Below are 24,602 nucleotides of genomic sequence, written 5' to 3'. Positions count from 1 at the left end.
ATAAGAAAACTGGAACGTTATGGTGTCAGAGGGGTAGTTTTAGATTGGGTCTGGAGTTATTTAAGTTCTTCAACTTGTACATTAACGACATCTGTAAAGTGTCCAAAGTATTAAAAATGGTTCTCTTTGCTGACGATACAAACATTTTTTGCTCTGGTGATGATCTGCAGAATTTATTGGAGGATATGACTAATGAAATAAGTAAAGTGAAGTTCTGGCTTGATAAAAACAAATTATCATTAAATTTGAATAAATCTAAACTGATGTTATTTGGAAATAGTAGTTTAAATACAAATGCAAAGATTCAAATAAATGGTGTTGATATTGAAAGAGTCAGTGAAAATAAATTTCTGGGGGTAATAACAGATGAAAAACTTAACTGGAGAGCTCACGTAAGATATATTCATTCCAAAGTATCACGAAGCATTGCAGTACTAAACAAGGCAAAACAGGTATTCGACAGAACATCACTTCATATTCTCTACTGTTCACTGGTTTCACCATACTTAAGCTATTGTGCAGAGGTCTGGGGCAATAACTATAAAACATTACATTCACTTTTTACTCTTCAAAAAAAAGCAATTCGAATCATCCACAATGCAGGTTATAGGGAACATACAAACTCACTATTTTTGCAGTCTGAAATATTGAAAATTGACGATATAGTGAAATTCCAAACAGCACAAATTCTATTCAAAGCAAAAAATAAAGAACTGCCAGGAAATATTCAGAGTATGTTTTTTTTGAAAGAAGGAAGTTATAATTTAAGGGGTTTTTGTAACTTCAAAACAATGAAGGTACGTACTACAAGAAAAGGCTTTTGTGTTTCTGTTCATGGAGTGAAACTATGGAACAAACTGAATATGGAATTAAAGCAACGTCCAAACATAAAACTGTTCAAAAAGAGTTATAAAAATATGATCTTCTCGATCTATAAAGAAAAGGAAAATATTTAAATTAAGTGAATGTCTCTATTTAAAAACAAACAAACAATTCATGATGTGATATTATAGTATATAGTATATCAGAAATCTGTTCACTATTTTTATTACAAATTATATCAGTAAGGAAGCTGACTAAATATTCACTGATAATTTATGGGACAGGGGTGGGATTAAATAAGTGTATACTTCTTCCCTTTCAACATGTAAATTAATCAGAATGGTTTTTTTTGTATGTAATTTGTATAGTATTTTTTTCTCTCTTATTTCTTTTCTAAATGTACTTGTATATTGTTCACATGTTGAAATAAAAATTACCAATCAATCAATCAATCAATCAATGAAGGCCGTCTTCCATTCGTCCCCTTCCCTAATTCGCACCAAATTGTAGGCGCTGCGTAGGTCTAGTTTTTGTGAAGATGCAGGCCTGGGAGAGGGAATCGAGTGCGGTGGATAGCAGAGGAAGAGGATGGCGGTTCTTGACGGTGACTTTATTCAAGCCCCGATAATCTATACAGGGGCGGAGCCCGCCATCTTTCTTGACAAAGAAGAATCCCGCAGCTGCAGGGGAGGTAGAAGGGCGAATAAAGCCCTGTTGGAGAGCCTCAGCAACGTACTCCTCCATGGCTTTGTTCTCTGCGGGTGACAGAGAGAACAGGCGACCACGAGGAGGGACCGCTCCCGGGAGGAGCTCGATGGCCATGTCGTAGGAGTGATGAGGAGGTAGAGTAGAGGCTCGCCTCTTACTGAAGACCTCAGATAGGTCGTGGTAAGACGGAGGGATCATATCCAGATCAATGGGCTCCGGGGGTGAAGCCTCTTCTGACTTTGGTCTGAGAGAGAAGGCAGCGGCGAGGACACTGGGGACCCCAATCCAGGATCTGGCAGGAAGACCAGGAGACGTGGGGGTCACGTTGACGGAACCAGGGGTATCCAAGGATGAGAGGAGAGGACGTGGCCGAGACTACTAGAAACCGGACCTCTTCCTGATGATCCCCAATAGACATGCGAACCGGCTGGGTCTGGAACTGGATCGGGTAGGGTTGGAGGGGTCGCTCATCTACTGAGGTCACCGGGAGAAATCGATCGACGGAAGTTAACGGAATGCGAAGTCGAGAGGCTAGTTTTTGGTCTATGAAGTTCTCAGCGGCTCCGGTGTCCAGGAGGGCTTCAGATGAGAACTGTTGGTGTGTCAGGAGAAATATTACTGGTAACAGAAAACGAGAGGGGTCAGAGGAGTGGGAAGGGCCAGGTGGGACTCCCCCGCAGTCTACCTGGCGTCGTCGTTTCCCGGACGTAGCGGGCACTGGGGACGACGGTGTCGAGCTGATCCACAGTAGGCGCAGAGACCCTCACGCCAGCGTCTCTCTCTCTCCTCTTTGGAGAGTCTACCCAGCTGCATGGGCTCCTCGCTGGATGTACTGCTTGGGCTAGCAGTGGCTCCGTCAGAGGGGGGAGGAGGCTGCGAAGACGTGGCCCTCTGAGGCTGGAAGGGTTTGAAGGCCCGAGGGGTGTGGTGAGGCCGCGACATCACTCGTTGGTCGATCTTCAGGGCGAGGTCCACGGCCTCATCCAGAGTTTTTGGGGCCTCACGGCCGGTCATCTCATCTCGGATGTAATCAGCCAGTCCCTCCAGAAAAATAGAGCGCAGAGAAGCATCTCCCCACTTTAGCTTAGCGGCCAGGGTGCGGAATTGGGAGGCAAAGTGACAGACAGGTCGACTGCCCTGGCGTAAATGAAGCAGCTGTGACTCCACTTCCACTTCACTGCTAGGGGGAACAAACGTCTTTTTTAATTCCTCCACAAACAGGGCATAGTCATTGCAAGCTGCAGATTTATTGTTGTAGAGAGCCACGCCCCATTCCTGAGCCTGGCCAGACAAGAGAGAGATGTTAACATTGCAACTTTTGCATGGGCGGTGGCGTATTTAGTGGGCTGACATTTAAACAGCATGTCTAAAGTGGCGAGCAAACCATCAGGCCGGCCATCAACTCCGTTCCACTTATCTGGTAGTCCGATCTGGGGCTCCGCGCTCACCGGCGCTGGCTGACATTGCAGCGAGGTAACGGAAGTGGAAAGTTGGAGGACAGTTTCGGTGAGGGACTCCATTTTTGTGCTCATCCGATCTACCACACCGCGAAGATATAGCACTTCGGCTTTCACCCGTTCGAATTCCGCTGGGTCTATAGGAGGCTCAGACATCCTGTCACGATCGGGCGAATTACACACAGTAGTTCGGCGTGCCCGTGTGGCGTGCTGGCTAGACCCAAACACGGCGAAGGCTCGCGGTGGGTTGGAACAGACACGCAGTTATTCTAGTAACGATCAGTGTACGAAGCGTGGCTTCGGAACTGGCGTTACAGACGGAGAGCGAGCGGAGCCGGGATGAGAAAAAGGATCGAAGGGAAAAACACTCACGGTTGCTGAATCAGGTGGAGACTGACGTCGGCAAAGTTTCGGAGCTCCTGACATGAAGAGAACAATGTCTGAGCGGCGAACAGGTGGGTGGCATCTCTTTTAAACCCGGCCCCGTGATCAGCTGATCACCGGCTGACATCCTCTGCCTATAAACTCAAATAACCAATCAGGAGTGGCCTTTTACAAAACCACAGCCTTGATCTTCCAGATGTATCAGTATCACATCACAAATGTTGCCATTTCTTATCATTACAGCATTTTCTCAGAAGCTTATTGTTCATCCATCTAAACACTCATTAGTTAATCATGTACATCATTGTTCTTTGTATGCTGCTGCTAAATGTCCATCTTTGCATATTCGCAGACTCTCCCATTGGTTGATCTTTATCTATAAATCTCTCCTTGGGCTGGTTCCATCTTATTTATGTGTTTATATGTGTGAAAACCACAACCAATACAACCTTCGTTCGAACAAAATCATACAATTGATTGTCCCAAAAATCAGAACAGAATTGGGGAAAAGGGCTTTTAAATACGCTGCCCCTGCTTCCTGGAATAATCTGCAGAAGGAACTGAAATGATCAGAATTGGTTACCTTGGGAGAGTTTAAGTCTGTCTTAAAGGAACGAGAGAACAGCTCTTTTACTCAGTGTGATTGTTTTTAATGTACTCTTAATTTGATCTGTTATTGTATATTTTACACATGTTTGTATGGGATATTGTATTTGTTTTAAATGTTATATACCTATGTGGTATGTGACTTTTGTTGCTATGATGCCAGGTCTCTCTTGGAAATGAGATTTTTAATCTCAATGAGATTTTTACCTGGATAAATAAAGGATTAATAATTAGTACATTTTAAAGCTACACGTTACCTGTACTGTTATTATAAAATGATTTCTCTAATGCACCTTCTTGAGTTATTGATCATATTGCTCCTGTCAGAACAGAACATGGTCCACCTAAATCATCCTGGAGAAACTTTGAAAATATGGGAAGAAGAATCTGCTGAATACAAGAAGGAGCAATGAATTCATTTTGAAATCTATGAAACTAAGCTAAAGGCTTTTTTATTTCCATTCATCAATAAACGATTTAATCATTGTAATTATTCTATCAACTGTTTCAGTGATGAGTGTTTCTAAACAAAGTTTATAATATTAGAGGGAATATTTAGTCATTTCTCTGCCATACATACACATGACTGCCATAAGCATCACATCCACACGTTCACCTGTAAAATCTAAAAATCAGGAAGAATTTCACCAGCAGCTCCCTGCAGGCTGCTATCGCCCTCTACACTCTGCTCTAATCACATCACAACTCACATCCAGTGGTAATACATCACAGACCTACTGTACATCTGTGCTGAGATTCAAAAACTCGCATCCTTCTTCTCAGTATCTGTGTGTGTGTGTGTGTGTGTGTGTGTGTGTGTGTGTGTGTGTGTGTGTACGTGTGTAGCACCAAATTTAAGCACCTTAAAGTCTTTAACCTGAAACAACCTCTCTCTGTCTCAGATAGCATCAACATTTTGCTCTGTGACCGTCTAAAAGTCATCCATGGAAATAATTCCAAACATTCAAACCATGCTTGTCACATGTCACAGAAAGGAACAAGGAAATGACAAAGACATGTTTGAAGTCACTAAGATAACTACGACAGAGAGACCCACAGAGAGGGTGCATTCCCACAGTACATCGACCTCTGACCAGCGCCCCTGTACAGGAAGTCTGGACTGGATCTCTGTTCCCAGAGTCCTAATGCCTGATCCTACGAGTATTACCCAGCAGCCAGTGCAGAGTTCAGATGGAGCAGATGTGGGTGAGGGGACTCGCTCGGCTCTCACTGCCCCACTGTCCGAGTGCTTTTGTCTGATAAAAGAAAGCCGAGCCTCCGTCAGCCACATTCATTATGGCAGCTTTGTAATTGTAATTAACCGGGTTCATTTTTGGGTTCTGGACAGTAGGTCACATGGGCCTGTAACCAGTAAGAGCTATTCACACTAAAACTGGTTAATGCTCAAATTCTTACCTTCACAAAGGGTTAAAAAGGGAATGTCCACAATTTAGTCTTTTAGTTGCTGGAGTTTTTTTTAAGTATTTTAAAGAAGAAAAGCAAAAGCAGAATCAAATTATATTCATAATCACATAATAATGATCAAATCACATCAAGTATACTTATTTAATTAATCTAAGAATTTATAAAGACAAAATAATAATCACGAACAGTGACAGAGGTGGCATCAGTGCTGCATATGTGTAAAACCCTCATTCAAAAACTCCACTGATTCTACCTCTAGATGATTCATCAGTAGAACACAGAATAGGACATTAACACAGAGAACATACTGTCACGCCCCGCTCTGGGGGTACAGGAGCGCAACAAGGGTTAAAAAAAGGTGCCTTGGTCCCCAAAGTCAGAAACAGCCAAGTCACAGATGAAGGTGAGGTTTATTGCTACATCAGTCATACCAAAACTGAAAGCAGAAACTCCAGGGTGAACCAAAATCAGCTAAAGTAACAAAAGAAACAAGCTTTTCCAAAGAAGTGCTACTTAAACTAGACGAGGACAAGCGCTACCCCAAACTCCCAAATTTAATAAACAAGAGAAAACATACAAGAGGAAGTGGGCTTCAGTGCTGTTTATAAGTGGACAAAGCTATTTACAGTACTATACACTGTCCTAGCTGTTGTCAGGACACACAGAGGGATTAAATACTAGGGCTGTATCCCAATTCAGGGTCTGCAGCCTTAAAGGCCACATTTTAAGGCCGATTACGTCACAGCGACGCAACGAAAGCTGTCCCAATTCAAAGGCTGCTCGAAATGCGGTCCTCAAATGCGTCCTTCATGTCCCTGAATTTTAAGGCTGTGGCAGTGTAGACTTCGTGGCCCAACATATCCCAGAATGCATAGCGCGGCGGTGGGTGTGGATAAATTTGCAGAAAAAAACAGCGGATGAGGGGCGGCCGAAGAGTAAACTTTTAAAAGTAAGTAGTGAATATTATGTCACTTATTTATGTGCGAATGTTTAATAACAAAGAACATTAAAACATTCCTGTTGGCCACATGTCGGCAAAGTCATGTGACGTTAGTGACGTTTGTACTAACTTGGTTTTAAAGCCTTTACTTTAAAATATACGCCGTTCAATAGCTGAGCTTAATCTCACAGAGAATGATCAAAGCTCATGTAGAAACAAACAAATGAACAAAAGATTTTCTCCTTCATCTCTGTCAAACACAGCTGTATGACACGTTTCCAGCTGTTAGTATCATGGTTGCTAGGCAACCTGGGCAGCGCGACGGAGGCTAGACTGTCCGATTTCACAAGCCTCGCACTTCCGGCCTTAGCGGTCTTTGAGTACGCGGCCCTTGTGGATCGTTAAGGCTGCGTACTTTAAGGCTGCAGACCCTGAATTGGGATACAGCCTATGACTTGGGCAGCTGAGGACAGGTCTGCCGGAGACAGCGGCAGCCAATCAGAAAAAGGAGAGACTGCAGAGACTCTTAAAGGCACAGAGCACACATAAAAAATGTAGTCCAGACATACCAACACACACTGATTCATGATCAAAATATGGCCACTATAAATGTTTTAAGGAAAATATTTTCTCATTTTTAATGTGATGACAGCAACACAATGAAGTGTTTCTTTTTGAGGACGCAGCTTTCAGGATTCTCTGCAGCAGTCTCAAACGTCTGACGGCCAAGGAGAGCACTTTCTGAACAGTCCTGGCTCTTCTTTGGTGTCATTTTTGTTTCATGATGTAGTAAGTGTGCCTTTCCAGAAGTGTAAACTGCCAAATCCACATGCGACTCCATGCCATCGGTAATGCAGGCCGTTGAGCTGAGGCTCATCGCTCATCTTTAGTTTGACGGATGCAGAGTCCGTATTTTCCTGAAAGAATTTCACATTTTCTGCCAATATTAATCACAATGGCAGCTTTAGCATATGCTAACCAAAGGCCATATTCTTCTTTATTGTGCTGCAAAGAATAAAATGATCAGTTATTAGTTGCAGATGTTTCTGTATCCAAGTCTTGAAGCAGTACTTTAAAGCACTTGATATAGTTGATCATTCTGTCATTGCAACAGGACAGATGATTAGTGGAGCCTCATTCCGTCCCGATTTATTTGTACAGGGGCTGAAGAATGGATGGATGGTATCAGAAAAACTATCTGTGAATGTAAACATTAGCACTTTGGCATCTACGTTGTAGAAGGACAACAGTCCCTTGTCATAGTCAACATAGATTCCCACCCGAGATGGTCTGATGTGAACCGTCAAGTTGGTCGATGGTTCTGTTCTGAAGGCGAACTCGGACTGATCCCGAAGGCTGAGAAACCAGTATCCATGGGCGGGGCTCACGGTGATTTTACCCTTACGGTTGATGGACCGACTGGCCACGCCGAGGTCCCAATCAGTCTTCCCCCCTACCTCCACCTGTAAGAGGACATTATGGTAATGATTAATTTAGATATTCGACACCGAATTTGCAGTGCGCTTTGATCTTTAATGTGGATGCCATAGTTTTTCCAGTTATGATGGGAGATCCCCCATATGTTAAAAAAAGAAATAAAAAACACTAATTAATCAGTAATTTAGCAAAAAGAAACACATAAAATCTTCTCACTAAACTCAAGATGTCATAAAGCTCCCCTCGCTCATGTCTCCACGTACCCATCAGATGGACTGCTTTGTTTGTACACAGAGACTGAGAGTTTAAACTAAAAGAGCTTGTTTCCATATTGCTTACCTCCCAGTAATGGCGCCCTGAGTTGAAGCCCTGGTTGGCCAGCAGACACACTACCCGGTCAAAGCGTTTCGGGTTGTCTGGTACCACCTGATGGCGATCTCCGCAGTAAACCCTCTTCCCATCTGCTGAGACGGTGAGACGTGGGTGGGCTGTGGTGGGATCCAAAGTGATGTCAACTGACAGATACAGTGATAGAGCAATGGTTAGTTCCTCCACCCTGTAACACTGCTGACTTGAGTTCGGGTTAAAGATGAATGATGTCCGGTACACAAGTTGGACAGAAAACTGTAAATGCCAAAACGTCTTTGAAATGGAGTTTCTAAAAACCCGCCAGTTTAGCTCGGGGCTCAAACAAAAGTAAACGCTAAAAGGATTTAAGTCCATACCTGCATATTCTTGAACCCTCTTAACCTCTGCAAAGAAAATGTGATAAATTGACTTCTCGACATTTTCTTCAAGTCATTTATTTGAAGAAGAATATTAACATGTAAAGAATTGTGTGCTGTCATTAAAACACTTACTCGGGTTGGGTCTAGATAAAGACTGGTTTGATGACGATTGCTGACCTACCAGTATGGAGAGACACATTTTTGTAATGTTGAGTTAATATTTGATGTTTGTTAATGAAAACACGATCATGCAGAGTTTGAACTTAGAATTACATAATGCTAGGATGGTCTGTTTTTGGCTACGTTGCTATTGTACAGACGTTCCATTGAGTTGCAAAGGTTTAGAGACACTATTTGCTCTTTTGAATTTTCAACGTGACTTTACTGCCCAGTTTAACTTGAGGTGGGAATGAAGACTTACAGATTTCTGGCAGTATTTGCAGCTCTTTGTGAAACTGCTCCATCATCTGATTGACAGACCTGAGAATCACACCTGACGTCAGCTGAGATGACACAGAGACTCCGGACCAGTTCTTAGCCTGCCAAGGTGCAGACAGGGAAGGGAACGTCTGCAGGGAGATAGGAATGTCATAAAGACATACAGTCTATGTTACATATCATGTTAATCATACTATATGCTCAAAGTAGCCAAATTCCAGTTACTTAGGGCCAAATAACAAATTCCAATAATCACCGATTTCATTTTCATCGGCGGTTTAGGAAAAGGTCTGGCTGCACTCTCTTCTGCACCTCTCTCATGCACTGTCCTTCAAACTCATCCATGTACTCCTTACATGTTCACCTGTCTCCCTCTCATTGAACTCTGTCCAGGTTCTACTAACCTTCATTCTCTCTTCTCTCCAGAACATATCTGCTTGTTTTCAGACTCTCGTCCATGCACTCCCTCCCCTCACTGCAGATTACATCTGGAAACATCAGTAGTTTCTGCTGGAAAGGTAGTTGGCAGTGGTTCCTGGAGTTTGCACCAAAAACCTCCCAGTAAATGCTTTGGTTGCTAGCAGATTGCTACTGACTACCTACTGGCTGAGCAGGAGTATAAGGTGTGGCACAAACCAGAAATGCCTACAAAGTAGAAGTCGTGCCTCAGCCACAGCCGATGTGTTTCAAAAGACACAGCATTTCGTTTAAGCCTAATCTTCTCTTTTTCTTGTTTCGCTTCAGCTCAGAGAATCTGTCGATTCCAGTAAACCACAGTGCTACAATATGCTGCTGACCAAATGAATCACAAACTTTTTGCCAGCTGGTTGGGGAAGGCTTCTTTTCTAATGACTGGTCCAAGGCTTGAGGAAGAAATTTCCCACTGACTAACAGCAACCTCTAGCAACTGAATGGGCGACACTCATCAGCTTCATTCACTCGTTCCTGTTGCCACCACGAGCACCTCTACAACCCTCTCCTCCCTGGTCACGTGTCTGCACCCTAACAAACGCTGCTTGTACCGAACTGTTCTGTGAGCGTGACTGGGGCGCCCCAGCTTTTAGTACTATAACCGTGGCTCTCACAATTCTCTGACAATCATTTGGTAGTTTTATGCAAACAATAACATAAAAGCATCAGGAGTAAAAAAAAGTGAGTGGAGAAGACATTTTCATGTCTCCCAGCAGCTAGTGCCTCTAGCAAGATGAGTAATCCTGATCCAGGGTTTCACATCTCTGCATCTCAATTCTCAGTATATTCCTTAACTGGACTTATAGCTACTTTCTGGATCTGTTACTGGGAGTAACTAGTGGAGCACTGCAAATGTATTACGTCTGTATTATTTTATCTGGTGCCTCATTTCATTATTTATTCATACCTTGAGAAAGAATATGTAGTCCTCAGACAGAGCCAGCTGACTCAGTGCTGAGCTCCTCCGTTTAAGCTCAGCTATTTCTTCTTCCAGCTCTCTCAGCACGCTCTGAGCTCTGCGCTCTGCCGCTCGAAGAGTCACCTCTATCACCTGGGTGCCACAGAAAGGGTGTGTTCATGAATATGCCGACAAATGTGTCGTCTACTTTGAGACAAAAATAGTGTGTGCAGTATGATTGTCTCTGTAGTTGGTCACCTCCAAGACTTCAGCTTGGCAGTGCTCCACGCTGGAGATCAGCTTGGAAAAAGCACAGACGGCTTCATCCGTCTCTCTCTCTGCACTATCCTGATTAAAGCACGAACAGCAACCAGCGGAAAAGTAGAAAAGAAGAATTCAGAGACAACCATAAATGCAAAATGTGACAAACTAAAGTGTGCTCACTTTTGGTATCTATTCTGTCATTTTCTTTTCTGAGATATTTCATTAGACATGAACAGCTCGGCCACATGAACAGTTTTTAAGGACAAGTGTCAGCTAAAGATCTCTGCTCTCTGATTGGCTCCTGGAACAATGTAGCATGCTATCTTAACAAAACAAACAAACAAACAAAGTGCACGTGTGAGAGAATAAATACATACGATCCATAAGCGAAGCTTCTTCCTGCAGTCGTGTTGACACCACATCACTCACCTTTATCTCTCGCAGGGAGCTGTGTACCTCCTCCACTTTTCTCTCTCTCTCACTGATGAGCTCCTTTAGCTCCGCCTCAGTAACACCTAACTTAGCCTGAATGAGACAGAAAACACACAGTGTGTCTAACAACCAACGCATTAAACATGCTCTGCTGCAGTTGCATGTTTATATACAATTAGATGCACAGTTTGTTTGTCAATGACAGTTGACTTTGATTTAAAATCAACTGTGTCAACTGACAAACACTGAAAATATGATTGAAGTGCAGATCTTCAGCTTTAATTCAGGTGTTTCACAAAAACGGTGGAGCCAGGTGTTACTGCTGATAGAAGTAGTATGAATTCTGATGAGTGAGAGCAAACATGATTGGATAATGGGCCAAAGCAAAAGCAACCCAAGAGCAGTGTTGGTCAAGTTACTTGAAAAAAAGTAATCAGTAACTAATTACCAATTACTTCCCCAAAAAATTAATCCTGTTACTTTACTGATTCCTTTTTTCAAAAGTAATTAATTACTTAGTTACTTAGTTACTTTTTAAAAACACGATTTACAACCTGAAGAGGTGATAAAGTGATCGATCTTTCAGCCCAATTCTACTTTTTCTGCATAATCCATCATACAAAATTTAATCAAATGGAAAAGTCTCTTTTTAAAACTTGTTTTATTAGTTTTAATCTTTTAACTTTATGCATCAAGCAAAAATTTAATTATATGCACCATTCTCTGACTTGAAGAAATTTGTTTAACATTTAAACCTATTTTCTGCACATTCCAGCACATAAATTTTTTTTTTTGTGTTTACACTCACTCTTTCAAATAGATGCAAGTAAAACACAGCAGAAAATAAATAAAGTCAAAGACTCAGCGGTCCTGTTGCTCTATTTTCACCTGTTGTCACAGCGGGGCGAGCTACACACAGTAGGACGGTGTGCCCGTGTGGCGTGCTGGCTAGACCCAAACGCGGCTAGGCTAGCGGTGGGTTGGAACAGACACGCAGTTATTCTAGTAACGATCAGTGCACGAAGCGTGGCTTCGGAACTGTCGTTACAGACAGAGAGCGAGCGGAGCCGGGATGAAAAAGAGGATCGAAGGGAAAAACACTCACGGTTGCTGAATCAGGCGGAGACTGACGTCGGCAGAGTTTTGGAGCTTCTGACATGAAGAGAATGATGTCTGAGCGGCGAACAGGTGGGTGGTGTCTCTCTTTTAAACCCGACCCCGTGATCAGCTGATCACCGGCTGACAGGACCCCCCCCCCCCCCGAGGACCGGCACCCGACGGGCCAGGACGGCGGCGACGGAAATCCGAGATCAGGGAAGGGTCCAAGATGAAGCGGGACGGCACCCAGGAGCGCTCATCAGGACCGTAGCCAGCCCAGTCCACCAAATACTGGACCCCCCGACCCCGGGGACGGGAGTCCAAAATCTGCCAGACAGTGTAGACAGGACCCCCATCGACGAACCTGGGCGGGGGCGGGGCCCGGGAGGGGGGCGCCAGCGAGGAAGTGACGCGCCGTTTAAGCTGCGAGACGTGGAAAACCGGATGGACCTTCATGGCGGGCGGAAGCCGGAGACGGGCTGGGAGAAGCTCCAATCAGGCGGCAAAAGGCTTTCCAGAACCTGGCGGTGAACTGGGGCCCCCGATCGGAGACTATGTCCTTGGGGAATCCGTGAAGCTGGACGACATGGTCCAGGAGGAGCTCGGCCGTCCATTTGGCGGAAGGGAGGCTGGCCAGAGCGACCAGGTGCACCGCCTTAGAAAACCGGTCCACAAAGGTGAGGATGGTGTCAAGACCGTCCACGGATGGGAGGCCGGTAACAAAGTCAAGGCCGACATGGGACCAGGGACGTCTCAGCACAGGGAGAGGGCGAAGGTCGCCAGCGGGCGGCTGAGTGGAGGACTTGGCCCGAGCACAGGTGTCGCAGGCGGAAACGAAGTCACGGACATCCCGGGTCATGGAGGGCCACCAGAAGGCACGACGGAGGAGTTGGAGGGTCCTGTCGGGCCCCGGGTGACCAGAGAGCGGGGAGGAGTGAGCCCAGAGCAAGGCCTCCTGACGGCACCGGGATGGTACAGAGAGCCTCCCAGCCGGGGTGTCAGGCGGAGGTGGTTCAGCGGTCAGGGCATCCCGGATAGAGTCCTCCAAGGGCCACCGAAGGGGGGCAGCGAAACAATGAGCTGGTAGGATAGGTGCAGGGTCCGACGTGAGGCCGCCCTGGGCGAACTGCCTGGAGAGAGCGTCTGCCTTGGTGTTCTTGGAACCAGGGCGGTAGGCGAGGTGGAAGTTGTACGGCTCAAAGAATAAGGCCCAACGGGCCTGCCTCGGGTTAAGCTGCTTGGCAGAACAAATATGGATCAGATTCTGATGATCAGTCCAGATCAGAAACGGTTCTTTTGCTCCCAGGAGGCATCCACCTCCACCACAAAATCTCTGGCAGGATCAGGGTGGAGCAGGACGGGAGCCGTAGTGAACTGGCGGATAAGGTCTCTGAATGCCTGTTTCGCACCTGGGGAGAGGCAGAAGGGCTTGGGCAGGTTAGCTGGTTTGGTGAGGGATGTCAGTGGGGCAACAATGGTGCTGAAATTGAGGATAAAGCGCCGATAGAAATTGGCAAAGCCCAGGAAGCTCTGTAGCTGCTTAAGGCTGGAGGGCTGAGGCCACTGGGTCACGGCTTGGACCTTTTGCGGGTCCATGGTCAGGCCATTGGAGGAGATGGTGAAGCCCAGGAAGGTGGTGGACCGCTGATGGAAAGCACACTTCTCCAGTTTGCAGAACAGCTGGTACTCGAGCAGCCTGCTCAGCATGGTCCGCACGTGGCGAATATGGTCCACTTCGGTGCGGGAGTAGATCAAGATGTCATCCAGATAAGCAAACACCCACCGGCCTAGCATATCCCGCAAGACATCGTTGATCAGATGTTGGAAGACAGCAGGGCTGTTGCAGAGGCCGAAGGGCATCACCAGGTACTCCCAGTGTCCGTTGGGGATGATGAAGGCTGTCTTCCATTCGTCCCCTTCCCTAATCCGCACCAAATTGTAGGCGCTGCGTAGGTCTAGTTTGGTGAAGATGCAGGCCTGGGAGAGGGAATCGAGTGCGGTGGATAGCAGAGGGAGAGGATGGCGGTTCTTGACAGTGACTTTATTCAAGCCCCGGTAGTCTATACAGGGGCGGAGCCCGCCGTCTTTCTTTTTGACAAAGAAGAATCCCGCAGCTGCAGGGGAGGTAGAAGGGCGAATGAAGCCCTGTTGGAGAGCCTCAGCAACGTACTCCTCCATGGCTTTGTTCTTTGCGGGTGACAGCGAGAACAGGCGACCACGAGGAGGGACCGCTCCCGGGAGGAGCTCGATGGCCATGTCGTAGGAACGATGTGGAGGGAGAGTAGAGACTCGCCTCTTACTGAAGACCTCAGCTAGGTCATGGTAAGCCGGAGGGATCTTATCCAGATCAATGGGCTCCGGGGGTGACGCCTCTTCTGACTTAGAGTCCTTTTCAGTCCGGAAGAGAAGGCAGCGGCGTGGACACCGGGGACCCCAGTCCAGGATCTGGCAGGAAGACCAGGAGACGTGGGGGTCATGTTGACGGAACCAGGGGTATCCGAGGATGAGAGGAGAGGAAGGGGCCGAGACTACTAGAAACCGGATCTCCTCCTGATGATCCCCAATAGACATGCGAACCGGCTGGGTCTGGAACTGGATCGGGTAGGGTTGGAGTGGTCACCCATCCACTGAGGTCACCGGGAGAAATCGATCGACGGAAGTTAACGGAATGCGAAGTCGAGTGGCTAGTTTTTGATCGATGAAGTTCTCAGCGGCTCCGGTGTCCAGGAGGGCTTCAGATGAGAACTGTTGGTGTGTCAGGAGAAATATTACTGGTAACAGGAAACGAGAGGGGTCAGAGGAGTGGGAAGGGCCAGGTGGGACTCCCCCGCAGTCTACCTGGCGTCGTCGTTTCCCGGACGTAGCGGGCACTGGGGACGACGGTGTCGAGCTGATCCACAGTAGGCGCAGAGACCCTCAAACCAGCGTCTCTCTCTCTCCTCTTTGGGGAGTCCACCCAGCTGCATGCGCTCCTCGCTGGATGTGCTGCTTGGGCTAGCAGTGGCTCCATCAGAGGGGGGAGGTGACCGCAAAGACGTGGTCCTCTGAGGCTGGAAGGGTTTGAAGGCCCGAGGGGTGTGGTGAGGCCGCGACATCACTCGTTGGTCGATCTTCAGGGCGAGGTCCACGGCCTCGTCCAGGGTTTTAGGAGCCTCATGGCCGGTCATCTCCTCCCGGATGTAATCAGCCAGTCCCTCCAGAAAAATAGAGCACAGAGAAGCATCCCCCCACTGTAGCTTAGCGGCCAGGGTACGGAATTGAGAAGCAAAGTGGCAGACGGGTCGACTGCCCTGGCGTAGATGAAGCAGCTGTGACTCCACTTCCACTTCGCTGCTAGGGGGAACAAACGTCTTTTTTAATTCCTCCACAAACAGGGCATAGTCATTGCAAGCTGCCGATTTATTGTTGTAGAGAGCCACGCCCCATTCCTGAGCCTGGCCAGACAAGAGAGAGGTTAGTAGTGTGACCTTTGCACGGGCGGTGGTGTATTTAGTGGGCTGACACTCGAACAGCATGTCTAAAGTGGTGAGCAAACCATCAGGCCGGCCATCAACTCCGTTCCACTTGTCTGGCAGTCTGATCCGGGGCTCCGCGCTCACCGGCACTGGCTGACATTGCAGCGAAGTGACGGAAGTGGAAAGTTGGAGGACGGTTTCGGTGAGGGACTCCATTTTTGTGCACATCCGATCTACCACACCGCGAAGATATAGCACTTCGGCTTTCAGCCGTTCGAATTCCGCTGGGTCTATAGGAGGCTCAGACATCCTGTCACAGCGGGGCGAGCTACACACAGTAGGACGGTGTGCCCGTGTGGTGTGCTGGCTAGACCCAAACGCGGCGAAGGCTAGCGGTGGGTTGGAACAGACACGCAGTTATTCTAGTAACGATCAGTGTACGAAGCGTGGCTTCGGAACTGTCGTTACAGACAGAGAGCTAGCGGAGCCGGGATGAAAAAGAGGATCGAAGGGAAAAACACTCACGGTTGTTGAATCAGGCGGAGACTGATGTCGGCAGAGTTTCGGAGCTCCTGACATGAAGAGAATGATGTCTGAGCGGCGAACAAGGTGGGTGGTGTCTCTCTTTTAAACCCGACCCCGTGATCAGCTGATCCCCGGCTGACACCTGTAAAGCAGGAGTGGGGCAGGCGGAGGTTTACCCTGGTGCAGGTGAGCCGCAGCAGTCAGTGGAAGAATCCGCGAGTTTCTCTGTGAGTTTCCCATTACGTCGTAGCGCACTTGTTGCTTGTTTGGAAGTTTAGGGGTTTTTCGCTGTAAAAAGAAGTTTTCTTCCCACGCACAGCGGACACTAATGTTTTTGTCACTTTTTATGGAATCAAACTCAAAGTAAGGTCAGTACTTCCACGCTTTAAACGCTGCACGCTCATACTCTCTCCCACAATCGATATATGATCCACTGTTGATCTGCACACAGCTGTTGTCACGAACGACACGCTCGCTTACGTCACTGTCGTGAGACATTCTCCCAAAAAAATCACGGTTTTAGTAACGCAGTAACGCAGCGTTCCTACGGGAAAGTAACGTAATCTAATTACCGTTTTTGCAATAGTAATCCCTTACTTTACTCGTTACTTGAAAAAAGTAATCAGATTACAGTAACGTGTTACTTGTAACGCGTTACTGCCCATCTCTGCCGAAGAGTTTATCAAGATAAAGAAATGGGATATTATAACAAAGTCAGTCACCCTAACTGAACTCTATAGAGCAGCTTATTGAATACAAAACTGAAGGCACAGAGATGCACGAACAAGCAGCAGCTGGAGATGGTTACAGTTTAGGGTTCGAAACATCAGGGAGCCGTTTTTCATTAAAATATTAAATACAAGTGTTATATTTAAATGTGTGTATATTAATACATAATTCAACTTTTAAAAATTAAAATGTTGAAAATACTCTCGTTCACCTTGAGCCTCTGAAAAAGGGAGACTGTGTAGAAAAGCTTCTAATTCCTGAACAGTGAGTGCAGGAGTTTTGCTAAAGCTGCTGAATCAAAGCTGAAAGCCTGCAGTCACATCTGGATTCATCTCAATCCACTGTGGTTCTGCACAGACACAAACCTAGAGACATAGTTCTAACAGACTGTGCATGATAGCACAGCTGTGTGGTCCAGCCCAGAGTTTAGCAGTGAGGATGTTCACAGCTCCACCTGATACTCTGACCTTTGGACATGCCAGCCCAAACTGGAATCCATCGTTCCAGTTATTCTGTTGTGAAAATTAGAATCATGCCATGACAGCATATCAGGAGCCTGTGAGGAAAAAAACCTTCAACATTCTGAAAATTAAAGAAATACATATCAACATCACAATAACTGTAAGAATTCCCAACCCTACAACAAAGTTGCAACAAATCCCCGCAGCATGATGGTTTAATCTTCTCAAAGAGAACTTTTACTAAACCAGTCAGTGAGGCCCAGTTAGCTGTGAGCCAACCACCACATGCACAAACCTTCTTCAAGTGCCACTCTCGTTTGGCGGGGGTGATGTTGTGTCCTAGGTGATCTGACGTCCCCACACACGTGCTGCACACGCACACGTTATCAGTGCGACAGAAGAATTCCAGACCTCTCAGGTGGATGGGGCACGGCGGCAAATCCGAGTCACTGGACATGTCAACATTTGAATAAAGCCGTAACATGTAAGTGACTGATTAACCTGTCGTCTGGTTTCCAGGACATATTATTCAGTCGTTTACAGTTTGACACGTGTATGGTTACATTTAGCTGTTAACACAAAAGGTTTCCTTACTCTGCTTTTCTTATTTCCTGTCATATGTACACTGATACTACATGCAAACACTCCTCTAAACAATCTGTTTCACACAGTTTTTTTCCCGTCCGTTCATGATGTCATACTGACGAGATATCTTTGTGAACACAGCACAACCACTCACCTCCTGTTCAAACCTCCTGTTTGCAATGGCCAACCAGTCAAGAAACACTTGTTTTAGGCAGTGGGTGACCTGAGCAACACCCAGTATAAAACAAAAGATGCTTTTGAGCTGTGAGTAATGCAAAAATACTCCAGTGGTCTAAAAATGAGAATGGGAGGCCAGAAACGTGCACCATACAAATGTTTCTGTTGTAAACATCAGTGCTAAAACCTTGTCTCACTTGAGGACTAATACCATTAGTAATGGTTAAGAAGTCTCAGTACTCCTTCCAAGAGGACAACCATTACTAGAGTCTGCGTCTGTTGTTTTAAAAGTGAAGAAGCCTCGTGGATGCCAGGCCGGATGTCTTCACAAACCTAAAGAAGCCCACTCGCCTTCTCTTCAATCGTTTGAAACTGCTGAGTTGGTTTAATAACATGTATATTTCAATAAGTGATGAAACATTTGAACCTTTTTCTTTTTTTCCAAAGAAGAGGAGTGGAGGGGCTCAGGTCGTTCCAACGCAAATGACGGCTCGTGCTATTCATCGTAACAAAGGGAATCTCTGTGGCTTTGGACTGTTTATCAAACAGGCATAAACATAAAATGTGCTTAATACTGGAAAGTAGTTTTGTTGTAAAGTGTTGTAAACGGTCGGCGTGGTAAGGACTCCCTGAGAGCAGGGGTCGGAGACTATCTGAAGCATTTAAACTACCAAACAGCCACGAGGTGCTGATCTCTCCATACAGCAGAGCACAGAGCAGCCAAACGTCATATAACACTGTTATTAGTTTACAAACCCACGAGGAATGAAAAGTATTAGCAGGTTGTCTAGGCCTATATGTTTTTAAGACGTGTCTGTAGTTTAACTAATTGATTTGTGTGAGATGGATGTTTATTCACGTAAAATCTCTGAGCATGTACTTGATTGTTTTTTTCATTTTCCGATTTCTCGCTCCCTCATCGGGTCTGCTTGTCCACTGCTGCTGCTGAATCCTCCCATCAAAGCGTTTCTGCTGTTGTGGCATCAAGCTAATGTGTCCACTTAGTAAATCTGGTCCTCTCTGTGGGAGCCTTGTAGCATTTACAGTGGTATGCAAAAGTTTGGGCACCCTTGATCATTTTCATGATTTTCCTTCATAAATCACTGGTTGTTTGGATCAGCAGTTTCTTTTCCCAGTACCTGCACTGGCCACACAGCCCCACAGCATGACGGAAGTGCCACCACATTTTACTGTGGGCAGCAAGTGTTCCTCTTGGAGTGCTGTGTTCTGTTTCCATACCACCTCTTGTTATGTCTAAATAACTCAGTTTTAGCTTCATCAGTCCACAGCACCTTATTCCAGAATGAAGCCGGCTTGTCCAAATGTGCTTTAGCAAACCTCAAGCGACTCTGTTTGTGGCAGGTGCACAGAAAGGCTTCCTCTGCATCACTCTCTCATACAGCATCTCTTTGTGTAAAGTGTGCAGAATAGTTGAACAATGGTAAATGGCCTGTATTTGTATAGCGCTTTACTAGTCCCTAAGGACCCCAAAGCGCTTTACACATCCAGTCATCCACCCATTCACACACTGGTGACGGTAAGCTACTGTGTAGCCACAGCCACCCTGGGGCGCACTGACAGAGGCGAGGCTGCCAGACACTGGCGCCGGTGGTGCTGGTGTGTGGGTCGACTCTAACTGTTCTCACCATCCTTCGTCTCTGCTTATCTAAGATTTTCCTCGACCTGTCACTTCCGGCCTTAACCAGGACTGTGTCTGTGGTTTTCCATTTCCTCACTATTTTCCTCACAGTGGAAACTGACAGCTGAAATCTCTGCGACAGCTTTTTGTATCCTTCCCTTAAACCATGATGTGAACAATCTTTGTTTTCAGGTCATTTGAGAGCTGTTTTGAGGCTCCCTTGTAGCCACTCTCGAGAGAAGATGCAAAGAGGAGAAAAACTTGCAATTGGCCACCTTAAATACCCGTTCTCATGATTGGATTCACCTGTGTATGTAGGTCAAGGGTCAATGAGCTTACCAAACACATTTTATGTTTCAATAATTAGTGCTAAAGGTATTCAAGTCAATAAAACAACAAGGGTGCCCGAATTTATGCACCTGCCTAATTTAGTTGAAGTAACTATTGCACACTTTCTGTAAATCCTACAAACTTCATTTCACTTCTCAAATATCATTGCGTGTGTCTCCTATATGACACATTGAAATGAAATTGCTGATCCAAACAAATAATGATTTATGAAGGAAAAATATGAGGATTATCAGGGGTGCCCAAACATTCACATGACTCTGTGTAGAGGATATGAAATGTCCCCCCACATACCTCACCACTACAGGCATAGACCTGAAAAGTTATAAAGTCAAATTTGGAACAAATAAAAAAAAAAATTAAATAATTTATGCTTTGTTGTGGCACTACTCTCACAAACATCCCGCTGACACACTAATGACAAACAATCATCCAGAGAAATCTGGATGATTGTTTGGTACTATTTGGTAACTTCGTGAACGTCTCTTTACAAATGTGAAGTCATTTACTGAGTCCAACTTTACAGACTTTTTGTGGCCCTCAGGTGACTGCTGCTGTGATTTGGAGATATATGAATAAAACTGAACAGTAGAGCAGGTCATCTACTAGCTACAGTGTTAGTGGTTTAATCCCTGGCTGCACCAGTCTGCGTGCCAAATGTCCTCAGTGAAGACAGTAACTCCAAGCTGCTGACGCATCCATCAGAGTGTGAATGTGTGACTGCTACATGGGAAGCACTGAAGTGTAGAAAAAGGTGGCTGCATGAACGGGTGAATGAGGCATGTATAAAGCACTTGGAAAACATAAGATCCAGTCCATTTACTATTAATGTGGTTCAGTCAAATATATTGTAATGCAATATTTCAGTATATTTCGGTACCTGGGGTAAGGTGGTGGGGGGTCGTGATGCTCCGTCCTGACAAAGGGAGCACCATCTCGACTCTGGCTTTGGGGGAGTGCAGCGTGAGGCAGCCCGGGGTCTGGCAGGTGCTGAAAACGTGACATCATTTCTGCAAAGATGTTCTCGGGCATCTCCCCCTGCCTCTGGAATCTGGGTGGCAGTGGTTGATTATGATGGGAAGGGGACCTGGAAGGCTCCGTTCCTCCAAGTCTGTCAGCCACAGGAGAGCCGGCCATCTGCTTGAATTGTTCAGTTATTTCCTTCAGGGTCAGGTTGATATGGAGAGCTGGTCTCTTGAGGAAGGACTCTTTGCAGAGAGGGCACTGGTACATTTTTGTACTGTTTCCGTCCCAGTAGGAGGAAATGCAGGTTTGGCAGAAACTGTGTCCACATGGTGTTGTGACCGGTTTGGTAAATACTTCCAGACATATAGGGCAGGTGAACTGTTCTTCAGACAGGAAGGCAGCAGGTAGTGACATAGCCATTTAGTTTTAAGCTGCATATAGAGACAGACAGAAGATTAGAAAAATATTAAACCGTGTGCATCAGCAGACATGACTTTCAAAAGCTTTACTGTTCAGATCTCATCTAATTCTCGTTGCCACAGGAAAAGACTGAGTTTATACAGAACTGGTCTGGAGCTTGTTCATGGGAACTCCAAACTACGCTGAATCAGAACCAGAACTCTTTAATTATCCCTGAAAATATGTGTTCCCAGTTACTCGAGGCAGTGAGAACAGTAACCGACTAATTAATACAATATGTTACAAAGTTACAAAATAGAAACAAAATAGCTCTAAGAGATACTAATAGCAGAGAATATTAAATATATATACATGGATATGTATGGTTAAGATCCCGTACTTTGTTATTTTCTCTGTAGAGGATGCAGTAGTAATGCTGGAACTACTGCACTGTGTGCTGTGAATGAAATGGAGGAGTTGTACAGAGATATCCAGAGACAGGAATGATATCCTGTCATTTAGTGGTGCATTATGGGTAATCTCATTCTGCTCCTGTGATTGGCCAGTGAGTGATGGAGTGGATGGAGGTATTATCTTGGGCAACATCCACCTCTCCAATACAAGCTGAAGTGATAAACTTTGAATTATTAGATGTTTTTATCTATCCATCCACCTGTTCTTCAAGTGTCTGACACACCCAAGCCACGCCCTCAGACCAGCTTCCTTCATTTCCTGTCGAAGCACCTGTTGGTCACTGCTATGAAAGATGGGAGCCATATTCCATTCAGCAAGTCCTGGCCCAGCTAACGTACTCAAAATTCATGACCGCAGACGAGGAACAGTCACTGTTACACAATAATATACAGAACAGTGACAGTAGTGCTGCAAACACTCGCTTCATCCTGAAACCTGGACGAGCTGGACTGATAGGCTGGTTTCACTCGTCCAGCCTGGATATCTGCACTCTGATACAGCCTAACAGCCCCAGTCTTAGCTCATATATTACTATCATTAAAATGATCTCATTATCACCGGTCTAAAGCTCGACTTCAGCAATATCCATCAAGAACCAAAAGTGAAGGACAAACAGGTACCGAGAGGATTCATGCCCCTTTTTGCTGGGTAACATGTAACCTAAGTGTACTCTAAAACATTCATTGTTCGCCTAATCCATCAACTGATTCAGAAGCTCTTTGGAGCTGCTGGCAGCATGAGACTCTCAGTGTGAGTGTGCACTTCCTTAACTTAAACACACTAAAGCTAAAACACACAGTGAAAATATACAAAGGAGTAGTTGCGCAAGATCAAGAAATTCAGGCTCGGCTGGAATATTCTCGGCCAGGACGTCATCATTACCGAGTTAAACGAGGCAATGAGGAAAAAATACTGCAAGTCATTCGTGTTTCTTTAGTGTGTGCTGTACTGAGATCAGCTGACTCTGACTGGCAGGATAATATGTATTTATGTCGTATAAGCACCTCGCTCCAGCATTCAACAATAAACTGTTATTTCATGAATAAGAGAAGTGAAAGGAAGCCTGCTTCTGTCACAGTGACCTCATGAGAGCGATCTTTCTGTTAGTTTCTTCATACCAGGCAGAAATGTGCTGTCGTGTGAAATTAGCAGAGTGGAAGCTTCACTAATCCAAACATCAGCTGCTTTTTGTACAGCACTGGAAAAAATGATGGAACACAATATATGAGTGCTTTAGGAAAGTAAAGAAGCAAAATAAAATAAATAACAGACAGATTTACTGGCTCATGAAAACGTGCGAGCAGCCACCGTACAGGAAGCACCACCAGCATTGTTGAGCCATTACTCAGTCATGTGGTAAACAATCCGAAGACAGTGGTCATTACTGAAATATGCAAGACATCACAGAGCTGTCGTGTATCCGAAAGCTTCCTCAGAGAAGATGATAACATTTATGAAAAGTAATGTGTAAAATCTGTGTGCACCACTTTATACCAGTGCTTTATATTAACACTGGTGAACCTATGATGGAGGTGAGGTTTTGTGTTGTTCTCACAACCTCAGTGCTAAGAAAAAGTATAGGTCACAATTAAACGTGTGAGATTAATGATCACTTTTTTTATCAGACAAAGATGAACTGAATACAAAACGTGGTTTTTAAATAGTGATTTAGCCACGCCTACCCAGTCCTATGTGAAAAAGTGCCAAAATGGCCATCATGACAGAGAATCACTGTTGACCAATAAGAACACAAAGACCATGTGAAATTTGACCATTTTGACGAGACTTTGGGGGAAACACTGGTATAAAACCAAAAGGCTGAATTTGAACCTGATCAACAGTCAGTGTGACCGACAATGACCCATCACTGTCGTTGTGATTCTGTTAATGTTTTTGGTTTATAAATCCAGCTTTGGTAAAAGTATCGTGACGGCGCACACATGTCAACAACAGACTGTATAACTGTTGAGCACACTGGTGTCAAAGGCTTATATAAAGTTTCATGTGGCGTAGCGACCCACACCCACGGCTGCCTTTCTCTGCTGATTTCTTTCACGTCGTCATGAAACAGATTTGGAGTATCAGACCGTACAGGCACACAGCTCGATAACACCTGCCTGCACAACCATTTCCTGAAGTTACATCATTTAGCTTTGATATTAAAGCTGTAAAGCTGCAGTATAAACAGGTAGCGTGTGTTGTTGCATGTTTTTACACACTTTCACACACTGCATGATAACATTAAATATCAGTACTTGTGTTACATATAGGCATATACAGAGCTTCCTTTGACATGTGCACAGACAGATGACGCTCTACAGGCTGCTGGGTGAACTGATCCTATTCAGACACCAACTAACAACAGGAACAGAGTCCACAGTTCACATGTTAGTGAACATGTCTTACCTGCAGTTTCAGCAGAGAGGTTGTATTTGAGTGTTTGTACGAGATGTTCCCTGTAGCTCGTTCCTCTCCTTCTCTTGCTCCTGTCAGTCTGGATTTCACTTTTCTCATTCGTGTCATTTTTCCTTCATTGTTTTGTTGATCCCTCCTCTTAACCCCCCCACCCCACCCACGACATTTATCCAAACAGACCTGCTCGACAGGTGCAGCTGCAGAGGTATGCTGTTTTAGATCAACTCTGTCTCACAGCTCTTTAGCAAACACAGCTCTAATTAGATAATGCCCATGCTTTTTATTTCAAGAAACTGTCGCGAAATCAATCAATGTAGAGCA

At 45.4% G+C, this 24,602-nt stretch overlaps 1 protein-coding gene across 3 annotated transcripts; it reads right to left on the bottom strand.

Moving 5' to 3' along the window:
- Positions 1–5,793: 5,793 nt before the first annotated feature.
- On the bottom strand, positions 5,794–24,399 carry LOC309708245 (E3 ubiquitin-protein ligase TRIM39-like). Of its 3 annotated transcripts, XM_082536084.1 has the most exons (11): positions 24,273–24,397; positions 20,908–21,424; positions 17,574–17,727; positions 11,008–11,103; positions 10,573–10,662; positions 10,324–10,467; positions 8,929–9,076; positions 8,640–8,684; positions 8,505–8,531; positions 8,119–8,294; positions 5,794–7,805 (listed from the first exon to the last, which is right to left on the bottom strand). In XM_082536084.1, the coding sequence occupies exons 2-11, from the start codon at positions 21,411–21,413 to the stop codon at positions 7,437–7,439; spliced, it is 1,755 nt and encodes a 584-aa protein (XP_082392210.1). In that variant the 5' UTR covers positions 21,414–21,424; positions 24,273–24,397; the 3' UTR covers positions 5,794–7,436. The 3 variants fall into 3 exon arrangements, with proteins under 3 accessions (XP_082392210.1, XP_082392209.1, XP_082392211.1); XM_082536083.1 differs by having other exon boundaries at positions 8,119–8,531; positions 24,273–24,399; XM_082536085.1 differs by lacking the exons at positions 8,505–8,531; positions 8,640–8,684 and having other exon boundaries at positions 24,273–24,398.
- Between the last annotated feature and the right edge of the window lie 203 nt (positions 24,400–24,602).

The sequence above is a fragment of the Aulonocara stuartgranti genome (genome assembly GCF_965226115.1).
Source record: "Aulonocara stuartgranti genome assembly, chromosome: 6".
Taxonomy (NCBI): domain Eukaryota; kingdom Metazoa; phylum Chordata; class Actinopteri; order Cichliformes; family Cichlidae; genus Aulonocara; species Aulonocara stuartgranti.
The sequence above is the reverse complement of the archived record's forward strand: the minus strand, read 5'-3'. Positions and strand labels throughout refer to the sequence as shown.

Coding starts and splice junctions, on each gene's coding strand:
- LOC309708245 (XM_082536083.1), bottom strand. CDS start 21,413: ATGGCTATGTCACTACCTGCTGCCTTCCTGTCTGAAGAACAGTTCACC. Junction 10,663..11,007: donor GCTCCCTGCGAGAGATAAAG/GTGAGTGATGTG, acceptor TGCTTTAATCAG/GATAGTGCAGAGAGAGAGAC. Junction 9,077..10,323: donor ACTACATATTCTTTCTCAAG/GTATGAATAAAT, acceptor ATCTCCCTGCAG/ACGTTCCCTTCCCTGTCTGC.